This window comes from Amblyomma americanum, chromosome 5 (assembly GCF_052857255.1).
Source record: "Amblyomma americanum isolate KBUSLIRL-KWMA chromosome 5, ASM5285725v1, whole genome shotgun sequence".
Taxonomy (NCBI): domain Eukaryota; kingdom Metazoa; phylum Arthropoda; class Arachnida; order Ixodida; family Ixodidae; genus Amblyomma; species Amblyomma americanum.
In genome coordinates this window covers 184797175-184816133 of record NC_135501.1, presented here as the reverse complement: position 1 = coordinate 184816133, position 18959 = coordinate 184797175, and the positions used below count along the sequence as shown (strand labels likewise).

The 18959-nt window shown below is 45.8% G+C and overlaps 1 protein-coding gene across 1 annotated transcript; it reads left to right on the top strand.

Moving 5' to 3' along the window:
• The first annotated feature begins 12417 nt into the window (after positions 1 to 12417).
• On the top strand, positions 12418 to 18220 carry LOC144133170 (amine sulfotransferase-like). The gene is made up of 2 exons (XM_077666054.1): positions 12418 to 12600; positions 17062 to 18220. The coding sequence occupies exon 2, from the start codon at positions 17111 to 17113 to the stop codon at positions 18053 to 18055; it is 945 nt and encodes a 314-aa protein (XP_077522180.1). The 5' UTR covers positions 12418 to 12600; positions 17062 to 17110; the 3' UTR covers positions 18056 to 18220.
• Positions 18221 to 18959: the final 739 nt, after the last annotated feature.

Genomic DNA, 18959 nt, shown 5'->3' with positions numbered 1-18959 from the left:
TTGCACAACACTTATGTCAACAACAGCAACTGAAGCCGTGTCTAGTCGCCTATGTAATTGATTATTTAGCAGGTTGCCGCGTCCTTATTTGCAAAAGTAGTTGGCGTTATATATGAAAATTCTTCTTCCAGTGTAGCCGTGCTATTTGCAAATTGACAGTGCAGTGCCTGGATAGGCTCAAAGGTCGCGAGACTGCAAATCAGTCCCCAAGGTTTCCTGTATCGTACTATGGCGACCATCGATGTAAATATATTAGTTTTGGTTATGAGGAACGCCATAGTGCAGGCCTCCTGTTATTTTATGCCATCTTGGGTTCTTTAATGTGCGCTGACTTCTAGCAGTACACGGGCATCTACCATTCTGCCTACACGAGAATACCACCGCCGCGGTCGGGATCAAGCCCGTGTCTTTCGGGTGAGCAGCCGAGCGCCACAACGACTGTGCCACCGCGGTGGCTTAGCAAGTAACCAGATGCGGCTTTCTTCCCCGATAGCTTCAATCACGCCAAAACCTGACTTCCATTGCTCTTTGCACGCTACCTATGGCTCGCCCTGCATTACAGTTAAAGTAAATGACTCGCCCTTAAAGAGGAGCAGTCCTCTTTAAGAGCGGTGTCTGTATACTGTTTTTGTGAAGAAAGTATTGTTTCCTTTGCAATAAAATTTAAAAACATCACAATGATGCGATCGTCATTGATTTGCGTAGAAGTTCCTAAACAGTGCGCATGCTCTATCCCGTCGGCAGAAAAACGGTGAATGACGGATTCTAGAGTTGGTAATATTTTTTTTTTGCTTTGTTTGCATGTTTAGTTAATACATGGGAGCTAATGAAATATTAGATTTCTACTTTGCGATCGTGCCTAACATCCTTCCAAATAATAATAATAATAATAATAATAATAATAATAATAATAATAATAATAATAATAATAATAATAATAATAATAATAATAATAATAATAATAATAATAATAATAGGTTTCTTAGGAAAGGAAATGGCGCAGTATCTGTCTCATATACCGTTGGACACCTGAACCATGCCGTAAGGGAAGGAATAAAGGAGGGAGTGAAGGAAGAAAGGAAGAAAGAGGTGCCGTAGTGGAGGGCTCCGGAATAATTGCGACCTCCTGGGAATATTGAACGTGCACTCACATAGCACAGCACACGGGCGTCTTAGCGTTTTGCCTCCATAAAAACGCAGCCGCCGCGGTCGGATTCGAACCCGGGATAGCCGAGCGCTCTAGCCACTGAGCCACCGCGGCGGGTAAACCAAACCATGCATTTACCAGTTGGTCATTGCAGGCATTTACAAAGCTGTGTGAGGGATTATTGCAAGATAGTCATTTGTTGAGTCAGATAGGTTAATGGGCTTCCTGCGCTCCTCCATGTCCACCAGACTTTTTTTTTTCGCCCCGTTTCGCGGGAAACCGCGAGTTCGAATTCCGGTTGCCGTGTCCGCATTTCAATAGAGGCAAAACGCAAGAGACGCAGGTGTGTTGTGCAGTGCCAGCACAGGATAAAACGCGACAGTTCGTAGAAAATTAATCCGGAGCCATCTACTATAATTTTGTATTCTGCTCCATACTTTTGTGTTTGTAACCACCCTCCCCTCCCCACTGTAATGCCGAATGGCGCCATGAATATCACGGCTACTTGTTCTTCCCAACACTCATAGAGTCTTTGATGCTTTCTTACATGGCAGGCCTCGCATGTTCACGAATAGAGTGAGCAGTTATAGTGCCTTTCCCTTCTCCATCAGCACATATTAAAAAATTATTTGTACTACGTTTAGCAAAATTAGAATTTTTGGCCGATCCAGCAAGCGCTTGACCTTGTTTTGCTTGTGTTGTGTAAGCCAAGCAACAACACCGGTTTACCTTGGTGGGCTGTTTGAGCTGAAATGGAGCCCAAAAGAAGCTGTCCGGTGAAATGGGAATCCCTCGTATGTAAAATTTTACCTGTCCTTCGCATCATACTATCCGTCTTAGCCCGCCTTTGCTTACTTTTAAGAAATCCTTCTTGGCTTTTAACACAGTACAGGGTACTACGGGGAGTGGAATTTAGAGTTGCATTTACGATCATTACGGCTCCGCTTGGGAGCACTTTTTGCTAGAATAAATGTAATCTGGAAACAACATTCGCACGCGACACTTTCATTTCCTCTTATGCACAGCAGCTAATGCGCTAACACTTCACAGGTATCAATTTTTTGTTTGCTGATTATTCTAATCTTACATCGATAAGCTCGTGACTGTGATTACGAAATAGTTTTTAACGAAAATCTTGCCACCTGATAATTTTGCGTCATTCTTTCTTTGGGAGCAAGCGATGTGCATATCTTGTATTCTTTAAAGAGCATGACGACCCCACACAATTTTATACCGCGAAGGGAGCGGCAATCACATTATATAAAAAAAAGCTTTACGGAAATGTGCACAGCGCTCCACCCTCCGCCGTCCAGGCTCATGTGCTTGAAATGCGAGAAACCAGGTTTCACTCAGCCGCTTCACACAGCATTTTATTAATCACATTGGGCTCTTAGCGGATAGTACATGTTGCGACGTTTTAACGTGACAGCGTTAAGGAGCTCGTGTCGCAGAAAAGCCGGTGTCGTAGGCGTCGGCCGTGAGCGAAAAATCTCTCCTCCTACTCCTCACTATGTACGCCACTGCCCCAACAGATAGCGCGCAACCGCAGCGCAAGAAAAGGAAGGGACGCCTATCATATATTTCCGTGAGCAACCCGGACCGCGCCGCAAGGGAAGGAAAATGAAATTAAAATTGGTTTTAAGGAAAGGAAGTGAGGCCTGACACACATCTCTCTGTGGAAACCCGAACCACGCCGTAAGGAAAGGAAAATGAAATGAAAACTGATTTTGAGCAAAGGAAGTGACGCGTCTGACATATCCCTTGGGTGCTGTGGGGCTGTGCGGGCACGCAGGAATCACGCGGTGAGCGGCGAACAACGCAGCGCACATCCAAAGCGCGTTCACCACGAAGCTTGCGGCTTGCTGCCCGTTCGTTCGGCGCGGAAGCTATGCTGGCGTTCGTGGCATCGGGTTTGTCGAGAACGATGTGGCGAAAAACTACGACTGCTACTTGAGTCCCGCGCGTTTCGGCAAGGCGTCTGGCAGCGCTTCTACGTGGTTTTCCGCTCCGCGCGTCCGTTTCACAGCCCGTAGCAGGGCGATTTGTCTAACGGGCAAGGCATCGCACCGAACGGGCGATGGCGTTCCGTGGACTCTCTGGCAGTGCTGCAACACGTTGTCGCGTTCCACTCTTAAAGGCGAAGCTTAAGCGTCCTCAAATTTTTTATTGTATATTTAGGCAGCCTTTAAAAGCGTGCTTAGGGTTCAACTTGTGCTATGTGTTTCTTGGCTACAGCTGCTTTTGAGGTGCTAAAAAGTATTATAATCACAACAATCATCGTCATCAACGTAACCTTCATTTTTTAAGTCGGCTGCGTCAAGGAGGAGTGAACAAAGAAATCGAAACAATTAAGGGGAAATTGCACTTCGGTGCTTGCAGCACAGAGCACGGCACAGTGAATTGGAGTTTATTTGCAAAGGCATTCTTGCTGTAGTAAATGTAGAACGGCTGATGACGATGAAAACATCGATGAATTGGATGATATGTAGAGATTGTGTTCATTTTCCACGCTGAACGCGGCAGTCGAATTTCAATGGAGGCGAAATTCTAGAGGCCCGCGCACTGTGCGGTATAAGTGCACGTTTAGGAACACCAAGGTGTCGAAATTATCCGGAGCCCTTCACTACAGCGTCCCTAACAGCCTGAGTCGCTTTGGGACGTTAAACCCGTTATACCAACCAGACCTTTTCTACGCTTAACCAACTCGCCCAAGAGAACATTTTATTGTATTTCGTAGGACCAAACTTCGAGCGGCACTTTCCCTCCGCGCGGCTGACAGCCTACCAGTTCTAGCTTATTTTGAGTGCTAAAGCAGTACTACTGCAGCCGATCTTCCCTCTCCCCCGCCCCCTTTTTCGCAATATGTTGTTTGTTGAAGCGAAGGGTTGAGCACAAGCCAAGAGCCTCCACCTTCACCATCTAGAAGCGCCACCCCAGCGACCCACCAACCTCCACTCTCGATGTGCCACCCACCTGCACACTCGAAAAGCACCACTCACCACAAACCCACATACTTCCTCCCTCTATAAGACCTCCACCCATTAGCAGCCCATGCAGAAGCAGAAGGGAACAGCGACGGTTAAGTCAATTTCAAAGACGCAGTGCGAAAGTCAGCTGTCCTTCAGAAGCCCCACCCTCCCGCTCCCTTCCACCCCACCCACTCCGCTAGCTGGGGATGCCCACTCACCCGCCCATAGCCATTTTCGACCCACCGCTACCCACCTTCATGCTCAAGAAAAATTCTGTCACGTGGGTAAAGGCTCGGTTTAAAGCGGAAGAATTCAGTAGAGTGAACGCATCAAAGTAACCAGCGAGGCAAAATACAATTGATTTCGAAGGCGTTGCATCAGATGTTTGATAACACGGTATTTTAACGCGACAGCGTTAAGAATTCGATATGTCACAGAAAATCCGGCGTCGTCATCGGCGTCCTTGACCGTGAGAGAAAAATCCGCAAAAAATCCCCTGAGAAGCAACCTAGGAAGCAGGTGGGCAACCTACGTGACTTAACCTTGCGGCAGCACCCCAGCCAGCCCACCGGATTGTGTACAAACTGCCCACCGCGTTAAGGGGCCGTTAAATAATGATTGGTCGCTCGCGAAGAGCAACTAGGGTCGCCCAAGGACCACCGGTGGCACCGCCTGCTACCCCCGGGGCAGTGGCACATCACTTAATCGCTGCAGCACCGCGCAAGAAGCGGTATAAGGACTCCCAGGGGCATATGACGGTATAGTTGAGAATTACCAATTCAGCATACATTAACCCACTACGCTATCACGTCATGCCCTTAAAGCGCAGCCTGAGTGCCCCCGCCAGTTTTTTTTATTTATTTATATTCGGAACTCCGTCACTGTCTCAAGGGTCACCGGACCATCGTTACAGCGTGTCATGAGCCAGTGATAGAGGTAAAAAATTATGGCGAAGAAAAGCGAAATAAATTTGCAGCATGATCTCTGACTAATTTCGCGGAATGAATACCTTGGTAAACTAGCACAAGTACAAAAGCGTTGAAAATTGGATGAGTTGGAACGAATTCACAGTGCGGTGGCACCACAAGGACAAGGACGTAGACGGAGTGACGACAACACAAGTGCTCACTAAGAACTGACAAAGTTTATTAGAATCATAGAATATATAAAGAAAAAAAGAACAACGGTTACATGCGCAGTCCAGAACAAGGTTACAAAAGCGCCAGGCAATTACACGTGATACAGCACCACGAATCTACCTGCTATCATGAGTTTAGTGCTCTTTCAAGATAGTCAACCTCAGCGTCAAGTAGCACCGATGATGGCGAACTCGCCCACTCGTCGGCCGACTTCCTTATGCAGAAGGCCTCCATAATTTCCCGGGAAGTCTTATCATTATGTTTCCATGCAGAGAATGCGCGTTTCTGTGAACAGTGGGATACACTTGTGGCTTTTGACATGCTTGGTGAAGTGCGTCCCCGATCCTCCGTCAAGTGACCTGGCATGTTCCTGGAGGCGTACATTTAGACAGCGTCCCGCCTGCCCCGAGTAATGTCGAGGTGCCTTGAGCGTGATTTAGAAGGAATGGTGACAAAATTTTTCCGTTATGTTGACGATTTTATAGTTTTTGTGGAATGTCGTGACGCCACCCGGACAATGGTCGATGTTTTGAAGGCGTTTTAAGAAAGAGGACGTGGCCTGAATTTTACGTGTGAAGCTCCTGAAAATGAACGCATTCAGTTTTTGAATCTTTCCTTGTTTTTAGAGGGCAACCATGTGTGCTGGACGTTTTCACCAAGGTCAAGGAAGCCCTTGTTGAATTTTTCTTCCGGCAATTCGAAGTTGATTAAGAATAGCATTGCTTTGAATACTTTGAATTCGGCTCTCACAAAATCCTGTTTCCATCGGATGGACAATGCGTTCGCCGATCAGGTGGCCAGACTAAAAATCGCGGGGTTTCCAGCCTCTGTGCTGGCTTCGGTATCACAACGGATCATTATGGTACAGAAGCAAACTCTAATGGGGACTAGGTCACATAAAGAGAGCGCACAGGGAAGGAAAAAGCTTGCCTCCATCCCTTACTTCCATGGAGTGTCTCACAGCCGCAAGAAGGCGGTACGCCGTTATGAGGTGGACATGGTAGTTTCGGCAAAGAATGAGATAAGGCGGATATGTGCGCCATTGAGAGGTGTGAAGCACCGCAGGAGAGAAGAAAGGTTTGTGGTGTGAAGCACTCCGATCCATTTGTGGACTGTGCTGGTGCAGTGGTGTATACCATTCCCCGGACATGCGGCAGACATTACACGGGGGAGACGGGATGCTGTCTAAATGTACGCCTCCAGGAACATGCCGGGTCTCTTGACGGAGGTTCGGGGACGCACTTGACCAAGCATGTCAAAAGCCACAAGTGTGCTCAACATTCAGAGACGCGCGATCTCTGGAAGCATAAAGATAAGACTTGCCGAGAGACTATGGAGGCCTTCCGTATAAAAAAGTCGGCCGATGAATGCGTGAGTTTGCCATCATCATTGCTGCTACTTACCGCTGAGGTTTATTATCTTTAAAGAGCATTTAACTCATGATAACAGACAGATTCATGGTGCTGTATGACGTCTATTTGCCTGGCGCTTTTATGACCTTGTTCTGGACTGCGTATGTAACCGCTGGTCTTTTTATTTATATATTCTGTGCTTCTAATAAGTTTTGTCAGTTGTTAGTGAGCACTTGTGTTGTCGTCACTCTGTCTATGTTCTTGTGATGCTACAGCACTATGAATTAGCACACGGAAGTTTTTCAGGTACTTGCACGCACGCATCGCACGTGTCGAGGATGACATGTTTATTTCGATTCTCTGGTCACCGGCGTTACTCGATGAACGGGGAAAACATCGCAGATAATTGCATGGCCACGTGCAAGAAGTGATGCTTCTTCCAAGAAAGCACGCATTATTACGTTTCGTCACCTTCGACGCAAGCGTGTGCACGTGATGTTGTATCTTCGTGGCTAGACGAGCTGCGGTCACGGAGATTTAGAAATCGCGTTCCGAGTTTTCTCCGGTGAGTTTCCTGTCTGTTTTTTTTTTCGCCCCCAAACGGCCATTATCACCCCCCCCCCCCCCCCCTGAAACACGATGCGGCCAAAAAGACGCGACATTTTTCCAGCTTGCCATGAACGTTTTCTCCGTGAATTCACAGCAAACGCCACACAATGTCCATCGAGCAAGCACACGCAGTATGCGTCAATGAAACATTGCCGAACATCCCGAGCGCGTGGCGGTTTGCACTTTCGATATAGCATGAGAGGACGCTGGAAAGACTTCCAAAACCGCTCGAAAACAACAGTACCTGGCGCCCAGCTATGTTCACACGCCGCGCGCTGGCTTTCGCGGGATTCGGATGCACGAGGCCGGGAGACTTGACGGTTTGCCGGAGCAGCCTGCACGAGTGATACAGCCGATGAATACATGGGATTGAAACGATTCTCTCCATAGCTGGCTGTTATCATCCGCCTTGTAATTATTGTCTTCTTTTTACGTTTGTTCAGCATTTTCGTGATAAACAGAAAACTTTGGGAAGCAAGCATACAGCACGTGCTGTCGTAAAAACACGCAGAGCAGAGTTTCACCTGAAAATTTTGGTAAGAAAAATAGTTGCAGCATTGTGAACAAATATTTTCTCGTTAGTCCGCAACACTGTCATCCGTGACAAGCTATGGGGACGCCTGCTTTAAAGTTTTTATCTAATCCATAAATTTGTCGAATTGGTTCAGTTAACACGACCAACGTTTTCACCTTGCGAATTCTGATTTATAATTTAACTACAATGATTGAAAAGTTATGAACTGAAGCGACTAGCGAGCACAGCCATTCATTCAGTAAGCTTGTAAAAAGCGTCCTTCTGCACTGTTACTTAGTTTATGGGGGTTTAACGTCCCAAAGCGACTAAGGCTATGAGAGAGGCCGTAGTGAAGGGCTCCAGGAATTTCGACCACCTGGGGTTCTTTAACGTGCACTGACATCGCACAGTACACAGGCCTCTAGAATTTCGCCTCCATCGAAATTCGACCACCAAGGCCGGGATCGAACCCGCGTCTTTCTGGCCAGCAGTCGAGCGCCATAACCACTGAGCCACCGCGGCGGCAATATGCACTGTTACTGCTGCTGGAATGCCATTACTCCCATAATGAATTATTAATATCCCAAATCAAACTGTATTTTTATTCAAGAGAAAAAATACAACGGTTACGCATGTTGCGTAAATCTAGAAATTCGGCCCATGTCTGACTTAAACGTTGGGAATTTCATGGAACATCTGCTCTCTTTACCACCTCCTTGATTGTTTCTTTCGTGGTACTACCCTGGTGCCCAACCACTACACAACTGCTAATGAGCGTTTCCTTCCAACGGCTGCGCGAACGCGTACCCTTTGTAGCTTCGACAAAGCGAGAATGGCCGTGTCTCGAGCTGCGTAGCATAGCGCTAGAGTTCAATATTTGTAGAAGTAGGGCCAGTAGGGTGAGCTGGCAATGATTTCTTATTATAAACAATGCTTACAAACACAAGACCAATAGATACCAAGACATACGACGAGCGCCTGCTCTAAACGAACTATATGCGCCATGGTACGCATTTCTGACATGCATCAGTGATTCCGGAGCCGTCCACTACGTAACCTCTTCCTTCCTTTATTATTTCACTCCCTCCTTTATCCCTTCTCTTACGGCGCGGTTCAGGTGTCCAACGATATATGAGACAGATACTGCGCCATTTCCTTTCGCCAAAAAAAACAATTATTATTATTATTATTATTATTATTATTATTATTATTATTATTATTATTATTATTATTATTATTAATATTGTTACGTGCTTTGCACGCACGGGGGTTTATTCAAAGAGGGGACCGGTCGAAGCAGGATGGAAGCAGGAAGCCTAGCAGCGTCCTTCAGCTCTCTCTTTTTCTTCCTCTTTCTCCGCGGGTCAGTCCTTCATCTTCTGCTTCTTCCGTCGAGGTTCTGCGGAAGCACGTTACAATATTATTATTATTATTATGAATCAGTGGCTGGAATTCCAGGAAAATAAAGAAAAGGCAAGGTTTCCAAGCAGACAATAATAAAGACTGCAAACAGTCCTCACTGAAATCAACTTGTGCCGAGCAAATGTAAGCGCATTACCTATTATATATATTAGGTTCAATGATGGATGCGTCCTAGTGTTTGGAGACGTGGTATGACCCTACCACCTTCCTCGTTGTCTTGTCCAAGTGCTTGTACACCGCTCTACAACACTCTGTTGTGCTAAACGTGAGGAAGTGGGCCGCAACTCGTGAATCTGGGATGCTGCTTGCGCCATTTTTGCTGTGCTTGCGAAGGCTCAGACATTGTCCAGTCTGCCCTATGTACTGGCCGCCGCAAGATAAGTCTATCTGATACGCGACACGTTCGGTGTACTCAAAAATTTTTAGGTCATGGCCTATGCTGCAGCCGATATGAGCACCAGTGCTCGATGCCTCGATCTTACGATGCAACAATGAGCAGATGTGAGCCAGTTTTATGGAACGAGCAAAAGCACATTTTGATGACGCTTTGCCACGTTTCTCGTGCCATGTCAGCTTGCTTTACAATACAAGCTTAATCAAATCTATCCGCAGTTTGAGTTCAGATCACACCAGGATACCAAGAACTACGTAACTAAATCGTCCATCAAGAATACCGTGAAGAAATGATATTAGCACTTGATAAACAACCGCTTCTATGCCCAGGTATGCACATTAAGGGAAGCTAGCTACCCGCTACAACTTTTAGCACGGACCTCCGGACAAATGGTTAAAGAAGTGGAAAGAATTCAGTCCCACACAGTCCAGGGACGCATCAGATATAAGAAGAAGAAAATTGAAGACATTCCGTATGCTCACCTCTCGTAAAGTCTGAAAAACTTGGCGAAGCGGTGTAAGGTTCGCATGTTTGTGGTCGTTCTTCCTTGCATCGTAAGCTCGAGATACCGAACCATGGTGATCATAACGGCTGCATTATAGGCCATCATGAAAAATTTGTTCAGTTTGCCGAAGGGAGGCCTAGCGCGTCAGATAGACATATCATGCGGAGTCCTAAACCATCGTAAACAGGAGTCCTAAACGGTGTCTGAACACAAGCCATCGCCAGCACAGCAAAAATGTCGACAACAACAGCAACAGATTCACGTGTTGCAGTCCACTGTGTCACGTAGAAAAGGTGCTCGCTAAGGTTCAGCACATTAAGAGTGTTGTGCAAACACTTCAACAACACAAAGCGGGAGATAGTAGAACCATATCACATCACCAACACCTCGGACATCTGCTACTGGGGACAAATGTTTCTGGGACGCGAGTTCTAGGAAAAACGCTTATTGTAGCTCCACCACGCTACCCAGTCGCCTGATATTGTACGAAGGCATGAAAGACCTAAATGCTCCTTCCTCTGGTAACAATCTCAGGCGACTGGGTAGCAAGGTGTAGCTACAATAAACGCTATTCCCGGAACTCGCGTCCCGGAAAATTTTGTCCCAAGTAGTACATCATTAAAACAACCATACTACCCACTGATAATTTTGCATTCCTAGACACAGTTGGTTTCACTAAGAAGTGTGTTTCCTGTTCAATCCTGTATGCTTTTTACCCTTTCCTTTCTTTTTCAGAGATTCCAGCCGCCCATGCGTATCAGAATTGTTCACCATCGCGAATAAAGGTTTTTGAGAGCCAGCGCTCATCGAGCATATTCGTATCTTTCAGTGCTCGTGTCTTCTTCGCTGCTTCTTATAGTAATCAATTTTGGTGGCTGAAATGAGCGATAACAAAGTTGCACACTCTGTCGGGCAGCGAGCTTCCTGTGTGAAACGCGTCGCACATTCCAGCGACGCGTGCAAAAGGCACTTCGAATAGTTTGGCACCGTCATACAACTGCGCACCCCACCCGGTGACCTCAAACCTGCTCGAAGGGCGTGGTTTACGCTGCGTGCGCGGCGGAGGTCACGTGACTTGTGTGAGCTGCTGCGTGCACATTGGCATCGGGGGTCGTCGCAAAAACACCACTCGCGCTAAAAAATATCCTCTGGGTACTATTTCCTTCCCGTCTTTAGGATTACTAAGCGTCGAAAACACTCACGTAATTCTTTCTTTCCCGTCTAACTATGCTTACGTCATCTGTTTTAAGCATGATGTACACACCTTTATTGAGTGAGCGATCATATTCTTCGCATCCGGATCATAATCTTCTGGTATTAAGAGACAACAGGGACTTTAGGGGCTCAATACGTCACTGTATCTAAGCCGCTCCGGCGAAATTGTGGAACAAAGTTTAACATTGAGAATACATTCTCGCTCCCCTCGTCTGCTCGCAAAGCCAGACATTCAAAAAATAAACAAACAAACAAACAAACAAACAAGTGTTGGGTCTTGAAGAACTTTTCTATCCCATTCCCGGATTTTATATTTCGGAGGAACGTCAGAAACTCCGTAAAAGGACAACGACAGAGTGGAAAGAAACGCGCATGACAATACGGGCGTATTCGTTTCCGCACCGCCTGTCCTGATCCTTTTTGCGCAGTTTATAACCTTCGTCTTAAACGAAACCAGCAACCCGCGAGAACGTTGGGCTAAAACTCGTGTCTCGGTTTGTCACTGCGAACTGATCGCGGTTTCTTTCGCTCGATACACTTTATGCGTCGTGCAAATGCGAGATAAGGTGTTCCTACTTGGACGACTTCCATGCAGGAAATGCCGCAGTACAGCTGCTCGTGACTAGCCAATTAATGCGCTGTCAGTGCTACGCCAATGTAGCCGCCAGAAATTTCAAGTTCCGAAAGAGGAAAAATAGAAAAAGAAACGAAAAGAACGGACGGAAGAAAGAAAAGAAATAGAGGTAGAAGTAAAGGAAGAAGGATGAAAGAAAGAAGCAATGAAGGAAGGAAAGAGAGAGAGAAAGTAAGAAAGGAAAGAGGGAAAGAAAGAAAGAAATAAATAAATAAAGAAATCAGCGAGAAAAAATGAGCGTCAGGGCCGCATTGCAAGTGCCCATAGGCGAAAAGTGAACGGTGAGATCGGCAACTGCGTAGCAAAGCAACGGCAAATATAGATGGAGCGTACACGATAACGGCGCCCGTATCGAGAACGGGTGCCCAGAACGGCGCTGTCTCGTAGCTCGCGCCGTTTCTCGCCCTTGGATGAGAGAGAACCCATATCCGCGATGACGTCACCCTCTCCTTCCCATATGAGGGTCACGCGTATCCTCTCGCCGTTTCGACTGCCGCCAACAATATACCCACAAGGCCACACGCCTTTCCGTGTCAAGCGCGGGCTGGTTAGACGTTCCCGCCCGACTAACACGCAACGCGCCCCTGAGCGAAGTTTTTGTTCGTATTTCGTTGTAAGCGGCCGCTGTACAGGGCGTTCAAGCGTTCCGAAGACACCGGAAGCGGATTACACATAGAAGGCGTCTCTCCTTTTCCCTGCGGTAAGTAGATGATGCCCTAATACTTTGATGCGCATTTTGGTGTCCGCCTAGAAACCATTGTTGTGCTAGATGAAGTCCAGCTTTGTCGGGCCAAAAATTTGAAAATTTGAAAATTGTTTGACAGGGTTATGAAGATATTGAAGGGTAATGGCCCATTATTCTGACACTTAGCAAAATCTTTCTTTTAAAGTGTTTCCATAGATCGCTCGAACTGTTAAGACTGGCGTAGAAAAACAATGGGGAACACTTTTGACGATAGGAAAAACAATACAAAACTGCCGTCGAGTGATCTGCAGATATAATAATTGTCAAAGTGAAATCTTACATTATATGACAAATTGCATTCATAAACGGTTTCATCCTCAAAAATGTTCTTTTTTCAAGAATTGCTGGGTATGAGATCAGTTTGCGATTTCTTTGTTCGACGCAGTAAGAAAAGGTTACATTGAATAAGGCTGGCGATAATATGAAGAAAAGGCAGGAGATGAAATTTTTGACACAGGGGAAACCTGTTCATGTACATTCGATACGTGAATGCGCAGTAATTATTACGTGAAAATCCTGACACGACGCACTTATCTGGTTAAGTCGCTTTCTGTTTGCGTCAGCTGGAGTGGAATGCAAGAGCAGCCTTACTTGCTTTATGCAGTTCCATGCTTCTTCCCTTCTATTGAAAACAAGGAAGACTTAAACACGGTAAAGTGGACGCAAAAGCAGCTCCAATATTAAAGAAAACGGTTGAGGTGCACAGAAGATCGAATGCCCCTTTGACTTGTGCACTGACGTTCAAACCATCCAAGGGGCATTTCCGTTCCCGTGAACACTGTATTAAACGAAAGAAAGGCTGAGCGGTTTCCAGGAACTTGTGAAATTATGACTGGATGAATGAGGAGAATGTGTTATCTTTCACGTGGGAACTACCTGCAAGCGTCTTGCCTTACCTTTACCACTAAAGTGCACCAATCTTGTCTTCTTATCCAGCCGCGGTTTTCCGTTACACAATGCAGTGAAATGAAGTAGTTGGGAAGAATGGTACAATTTACCTAAACATTCTTGTTTAGTCGCGAAGACATGCGCTGTAAACATTTCCATCAGAATAAGCAGTATCTAATGTGCCGATATCCTTGTCGTCTTCAGCAAGTCTTCAGCACGCTAGGAACCAATAGTTAGCAATGGGCGTGTGTGGACTGCAGCATCCCCATCGGCAATTAGTGCTCTCCGCCAATCTTTGAACTGTTTGTTTGCTCGATTGCTTTTTAGCGCAATTAGTTTCAGCTGCTCCGAGTAAACGTGGCCATATGCTTATTTCTTAAAAAGGCACTTTTAGCCTGAGGTCAGCACACTTAATATGTGTAGCAGCGTAAAATAAGCGGAGAGTCAACAGAAATAGGCTATGCAGCGACTTGCATTTAGGATTTACTATGCATAGCAAGAAAGAATTGTATGGAACAAACGCTGGCTGCACAAAGTGCTGATGTAGGGTATAGGTCGGATAACAGGTAATCAAAAAGAAGGGCACTTAGGCTACAAATTATTAGCTAAGAACAAAAATTGGCGCTAACAGAGGCTACATGCAGATGAGAAGCGTGCAAGTTGAGGAATACACATCAGTGTAGGCATCTATCAACTTGTAAATTCCAGACTCGAGCCGATAGACTTTCGTCAAAGGTGCTTTCGTGAAAATGTGGTACACATGATAGAAGTGAAATAAATGTCATTCTTGAACAAATGTCCTTGTGCGTGAGCAAAATTATAATCGCTCAGAATAAGGGCAATTTACGTTCGCCACATACTTATGGTGCAAACAAAATCATCAGCTGAAAGTCTTGAACACCTATTTGTGAACTTTTTTTTGCGAAGCCCTGCTGCCTATTTCTGTAATCCACTGGATTTGAGGGCAAGAACTTCAGATTTCGCTTAAATACAAATATTTTATCAGTCGGTACAAAATTTCTGATGTCATGTTTTGTTTATAAATCTTCATAGCTTCTTGTTGCGATTGAAGCGAATGACGCGGATCGATCGGCGTTATCTTCCGTGTGCTGAAGTATTTGGACGTCACCGGAAATGCTGGCAACGCACTTCTAGCCGCTAAAAAGAGGATAGCTGATGCCTCGTTTTCCCGTCTTAATAGCAGAAAAACCTCTGGTAACAATCTATATTTTTATTTTACAGAGACCTCCACACTTATTGCAGACCTTGCGTTGATAATAAATGTTTATCATATCAAAGCTGATACGTGGGGTGGTGCAGCTTTCAGAAGTTACTATCCCTGGAGTGTCACTTGACATTTTATCACGGATTTTGCGCCTTTTATTCGCTTATCCGAATTCTCAGCTATGACATTTCGCTGCCAAACGTACCTTTTCGTGGCACTGTAGTCAGGAAATAAACGAGAAACATGTAACACTGAGTTTTTTCGCCATCAATCTTGTCCTGAGAATGTGGCAAAAAGTCACCTCTCGAACATTGCACCTCATTTGTCTGCTCAAACTGTTCGATCGAGAGACGCCATTTTGAGTCACAAAGATTGCGTTGACCTTCGCTGGGGACGTAAAGTTTTTTATATCAACCACCTGTTACAGAGCTATTCTTTCAAGTGGGCTTCAGTAGCCCATTGCCTCTCTCATAGCCTAAGTCGCTTTGGGACGTTAAACCCCTATAAACCAATTCAGTAGCCCATCACTCCTCAGTGCGACAAAGAAACGAATTCTTTCCCGAGTGAGGTTCAAACTATCGCTGGCTCAAATGAAGCAGCTTCAGTTAGCGATGTCGTAGACGGTCGGTTCATCGCTTCAGGCTGACAGCAACTATTCTCGCCGTCCAAAGAAGAAAATATTATGCGCCGTTGGAGCAGAAGTGTAAAGGGAGAGAGCGAAAATGTATATTTGTGAAGACATAAGCTCATTTGGGCAAATTATTTAGTGTGCGTTAGTAATTGAAAAAAAATTGCATGTGCAGGAATCATTCATTTTTAAACATTAGATCGCCGGTCAGAACTTACACTGAATTAGTAGAAATAGAGATTACTTGGTATATATCTTACTCCTGACCTGGAGCGAAATCCTAAGCGGCGACAAAATCAAGGTGTGCGCAAAGACGAGAGCCAATGGATAGACTTCTCCTCAAAACACAACACGCGGGTTCGATCCCGGCCGCGGCGATCGAATTTAGATGAAGGCTAAATTCTAGATGCCCGTGTACTGTGCGATGGCAGTGCACTTAAAGAACCCCAGGTGGGCGAAATATCCGGAGCCCTCGACTACGGCGTCCCTCATAGTCTGAGTCGCTATGAGACGTTAAACCCCCATCAACAACATCAAAACCCAGCACGTGCGTGAGGTTCTCGGTGAATTATTCGTGTCAGGCCACAAACTTAACCGTCCAAACTTACTTGATTGCTATCTGAAAGAATATTTGAGTGTCTGAGAGCAATGCTGGAGAGGGTCGGAGCGATAATGCGCTGTCACATGCTTGTTCTGAGGATTATAAATATGCCTCGTTTCCGTCTAATAAACAGTTAGTAGTGCGCGCATGTGTTGTCCTTTTCTTTTTCTTGTGCCGTTGTCGTTGAGACGCCGTACATTTCATTTGTATTGTGCACGCACTTCATTGCAAATTGTACTTTGCGACAAGCAGCGTATTTTTGACAATCCCCCCTGTAATGCCCGGCGGTATTAGAAAATTCAAGTCAAACAAATAAATAAAAAATAAATAACCCGCCAGAAGGCTTGGAAAGCAATATAGGCACTTATAATCACCCCGACTGTCAGAGGGCGTCATTTCAGCAACTCCGGTCCGAGCGCAAGAGCCCGACTATCACCTCCACATATCTATTACAAGCACTTCGAGGTGGCCGAGTTGGTTCATGATATTAATTGACATGAAATCGCGATAACGGAAAAGACGGGCACGGCAGACGAGATAGACGGGACTAGCGCCAATCTCTTCAACTTCGTCCCCTTTGTGTTTTTTTTTTTAGTCAGTGCGATTTGTTGTCAATTTAAAAGCGCCACTCGTCTGGCCTCCAGTGAATGCCCAAAAATAGAGCTATTGGCTTTGGTTGCTGATCACGCGTCCTAGCGGCAATTTTCCCCGATAGTACGTGTTTCTGTACCTGCTTGTTCATGGTGCAAGTAACATGGGACCCAGCGGAAACAGAAAACACGGACGTACAGAATGCAGGCAATGGCGTGTCTTGCATTTTTGGCGTCCTTATCTTTTTTTTTTGCACCGTCGCTTTTGTTATTTCGATTGTATTTGCTACACAGTCCTTTTGCTCGAATTGTTGGCAAGTAAAGCGGAAGAGCACTAATGCCTTGCGTACTGGTCACATTAACAAGAGCGTGTTCTTTGGCGTAACCTGTTGAAACTTTTTTTCTTCGTATTGAACAGAGGTAGTGAAAGAATACTTGGATCATTGTACGTTGGGACAATAAACTGTTTATCACTCTATTTCAGGTCTTTTTCTGCAGTTCGCTGCTAGGCAGAAGCTCCAGTTTATCAAGCCATGGACCTCGAGGGTTACAGAGATGTGGAGGGGCTGTGGATGCACAAGTTTTTCCATGAAGACCTTGTTCGCTCCGCCCTCGCATATAAGCCAAGACCTGACGACGTCTTCATTGTAACGTTCCCCAAGTGTGGGACAACATGGACACAGTACCTTGTCCTCAGCATACTCAGCGACGGCCAGCCGCCAAAGTCTGTCGCAGACTTCATGCTAGCCTCACCTTACCTTGAGTTGATGGGCGCAGAAGCAGGCGAGAAGATGCACAGGCCGGGCCTACTCAAAACTCACCTTCCATTCTACAAGCAGCCTTACTCAACCGAAGCCAAGTACATATATGTTACACGCAACCCTTACGATGTCTGTGTGTCCTTCTACTATCACTTGAGAAGCATGACTCCAAAGACAGAGCCTGACGTATCTTTCGCCAAGTACCACAAGCTCTTCATTACCGGGAAAGCATCCTATGGCGATTACTTTGATAATTTGCTGTCCTGGTACGAGCACCGCAACGACTCAAATGTGTTGTTCTTCACGTATGAACAGCTGAAGAAGGACACTGACGCTTGGACATTGAAGATTGCCGACTTTTTGGGCGAAGATTACGGGAATAAACTTCGCAAGGACCCAGACCTGCTTCGCAAAGTTGTGAGCGCCTCCAGTTTGAAGAATATGCAAGGAGTCTTCAACGAGCAGATGGCAACACTTATGAAAGACTTGGTAAACCTTCCGCCCGAGAAGGCAATCAAGTCGTTGGAAGTCTACCGGGATATAGTGAACAAATCAGTGCCAACGCACGAGAGTGACGGATTTGTGCGCAAAGGCGTTGTCGGCGACTGGAAAGCGCATTTCACTGCCGATCAGATTAGAGAAACTAAGGCCTGGATCGCAGAAAAAACAAAAGGGTCGGACGTGATGGATCTGTGGAAGGATGTTGACCTTCCTTAAACACGTGTCCTTGTATATCACTTATGAAGGCATGTAGTGTTGATACCTCCGTGCACGAGTGCAAAAAATAAGAGCGCCTGTTTTATTTGCCTTCAGCTCAAGATTCTTGTAGAGCGTCCTACACTTCTTACCGCCAGAAAACAGCTTGCATCTTTTTGGTTCTGCTTCCGGTTTCATTTTTTTTTGCCGTGGCACACATACACTGCGAATATTTTGGCACGTAACCAGGCATGATACTTCATATTTAGTTTCTCTAAGTTGCCTCCTCTTCTGCCTTACCCAAGTGCGGAATTACCATGAGACCTCGTCGCTCCGCCAGTCTCTCAGCGTTTGAAATTTTCCAGCCCAAACACCTCAGAGTTCGAATACGCTAAAAAAAAGTTGCATTTCTGTCTCATTAGATTGCTCAGGAAGGGAGATATAGAAGCCCCTTCCATGGATAGGACTTGAGGAGGAGGCGTGAGAACTTAAATGCGGAGAACTTAGACTTAGGTGAAACACCCGGTAGACTTAATGCGATGATGGCAGTGGTGTATACGTAAATGCGGGATAAGCTTTAGCATCACGTGCTCGCGTGGTCCGTAAAGCACACTTGTGGAGTCAGCAAAAGCATTGATTCATCAGTTACCACACGTCGTTTCGTGGTTTTCTGTTTACCATCATAAAATTCAATGTACAGCAAGCCCGACCTGCACATCTGCGAAATGCCACACTTTTTTTTCAGTTTGCCACTACCCTTCACTTGAAGCTGTGTCATTTAATCTTGTGGCAAAAAGAAACCTCTTAAGAAGGAAAATGTTCTGGCACCGCGCAGTTAAGCACGTTTAAAAATGGAACAACCACGGAGGAACTGAAACAGAGAAAGAGAGTCGAGGTACATCATTGCAGTGTAGTCGATCCCTGG

Bases quoted from the DNA above. Each gene is read 5' to 3' on its own strand.
- LOC144133170 (XM_077666054.1), top strand. From the start codon at position 17,111: ATGGACCTCGAGGGTTACAGAGATGTGGAGGGGCTGTGGATGCACAAG.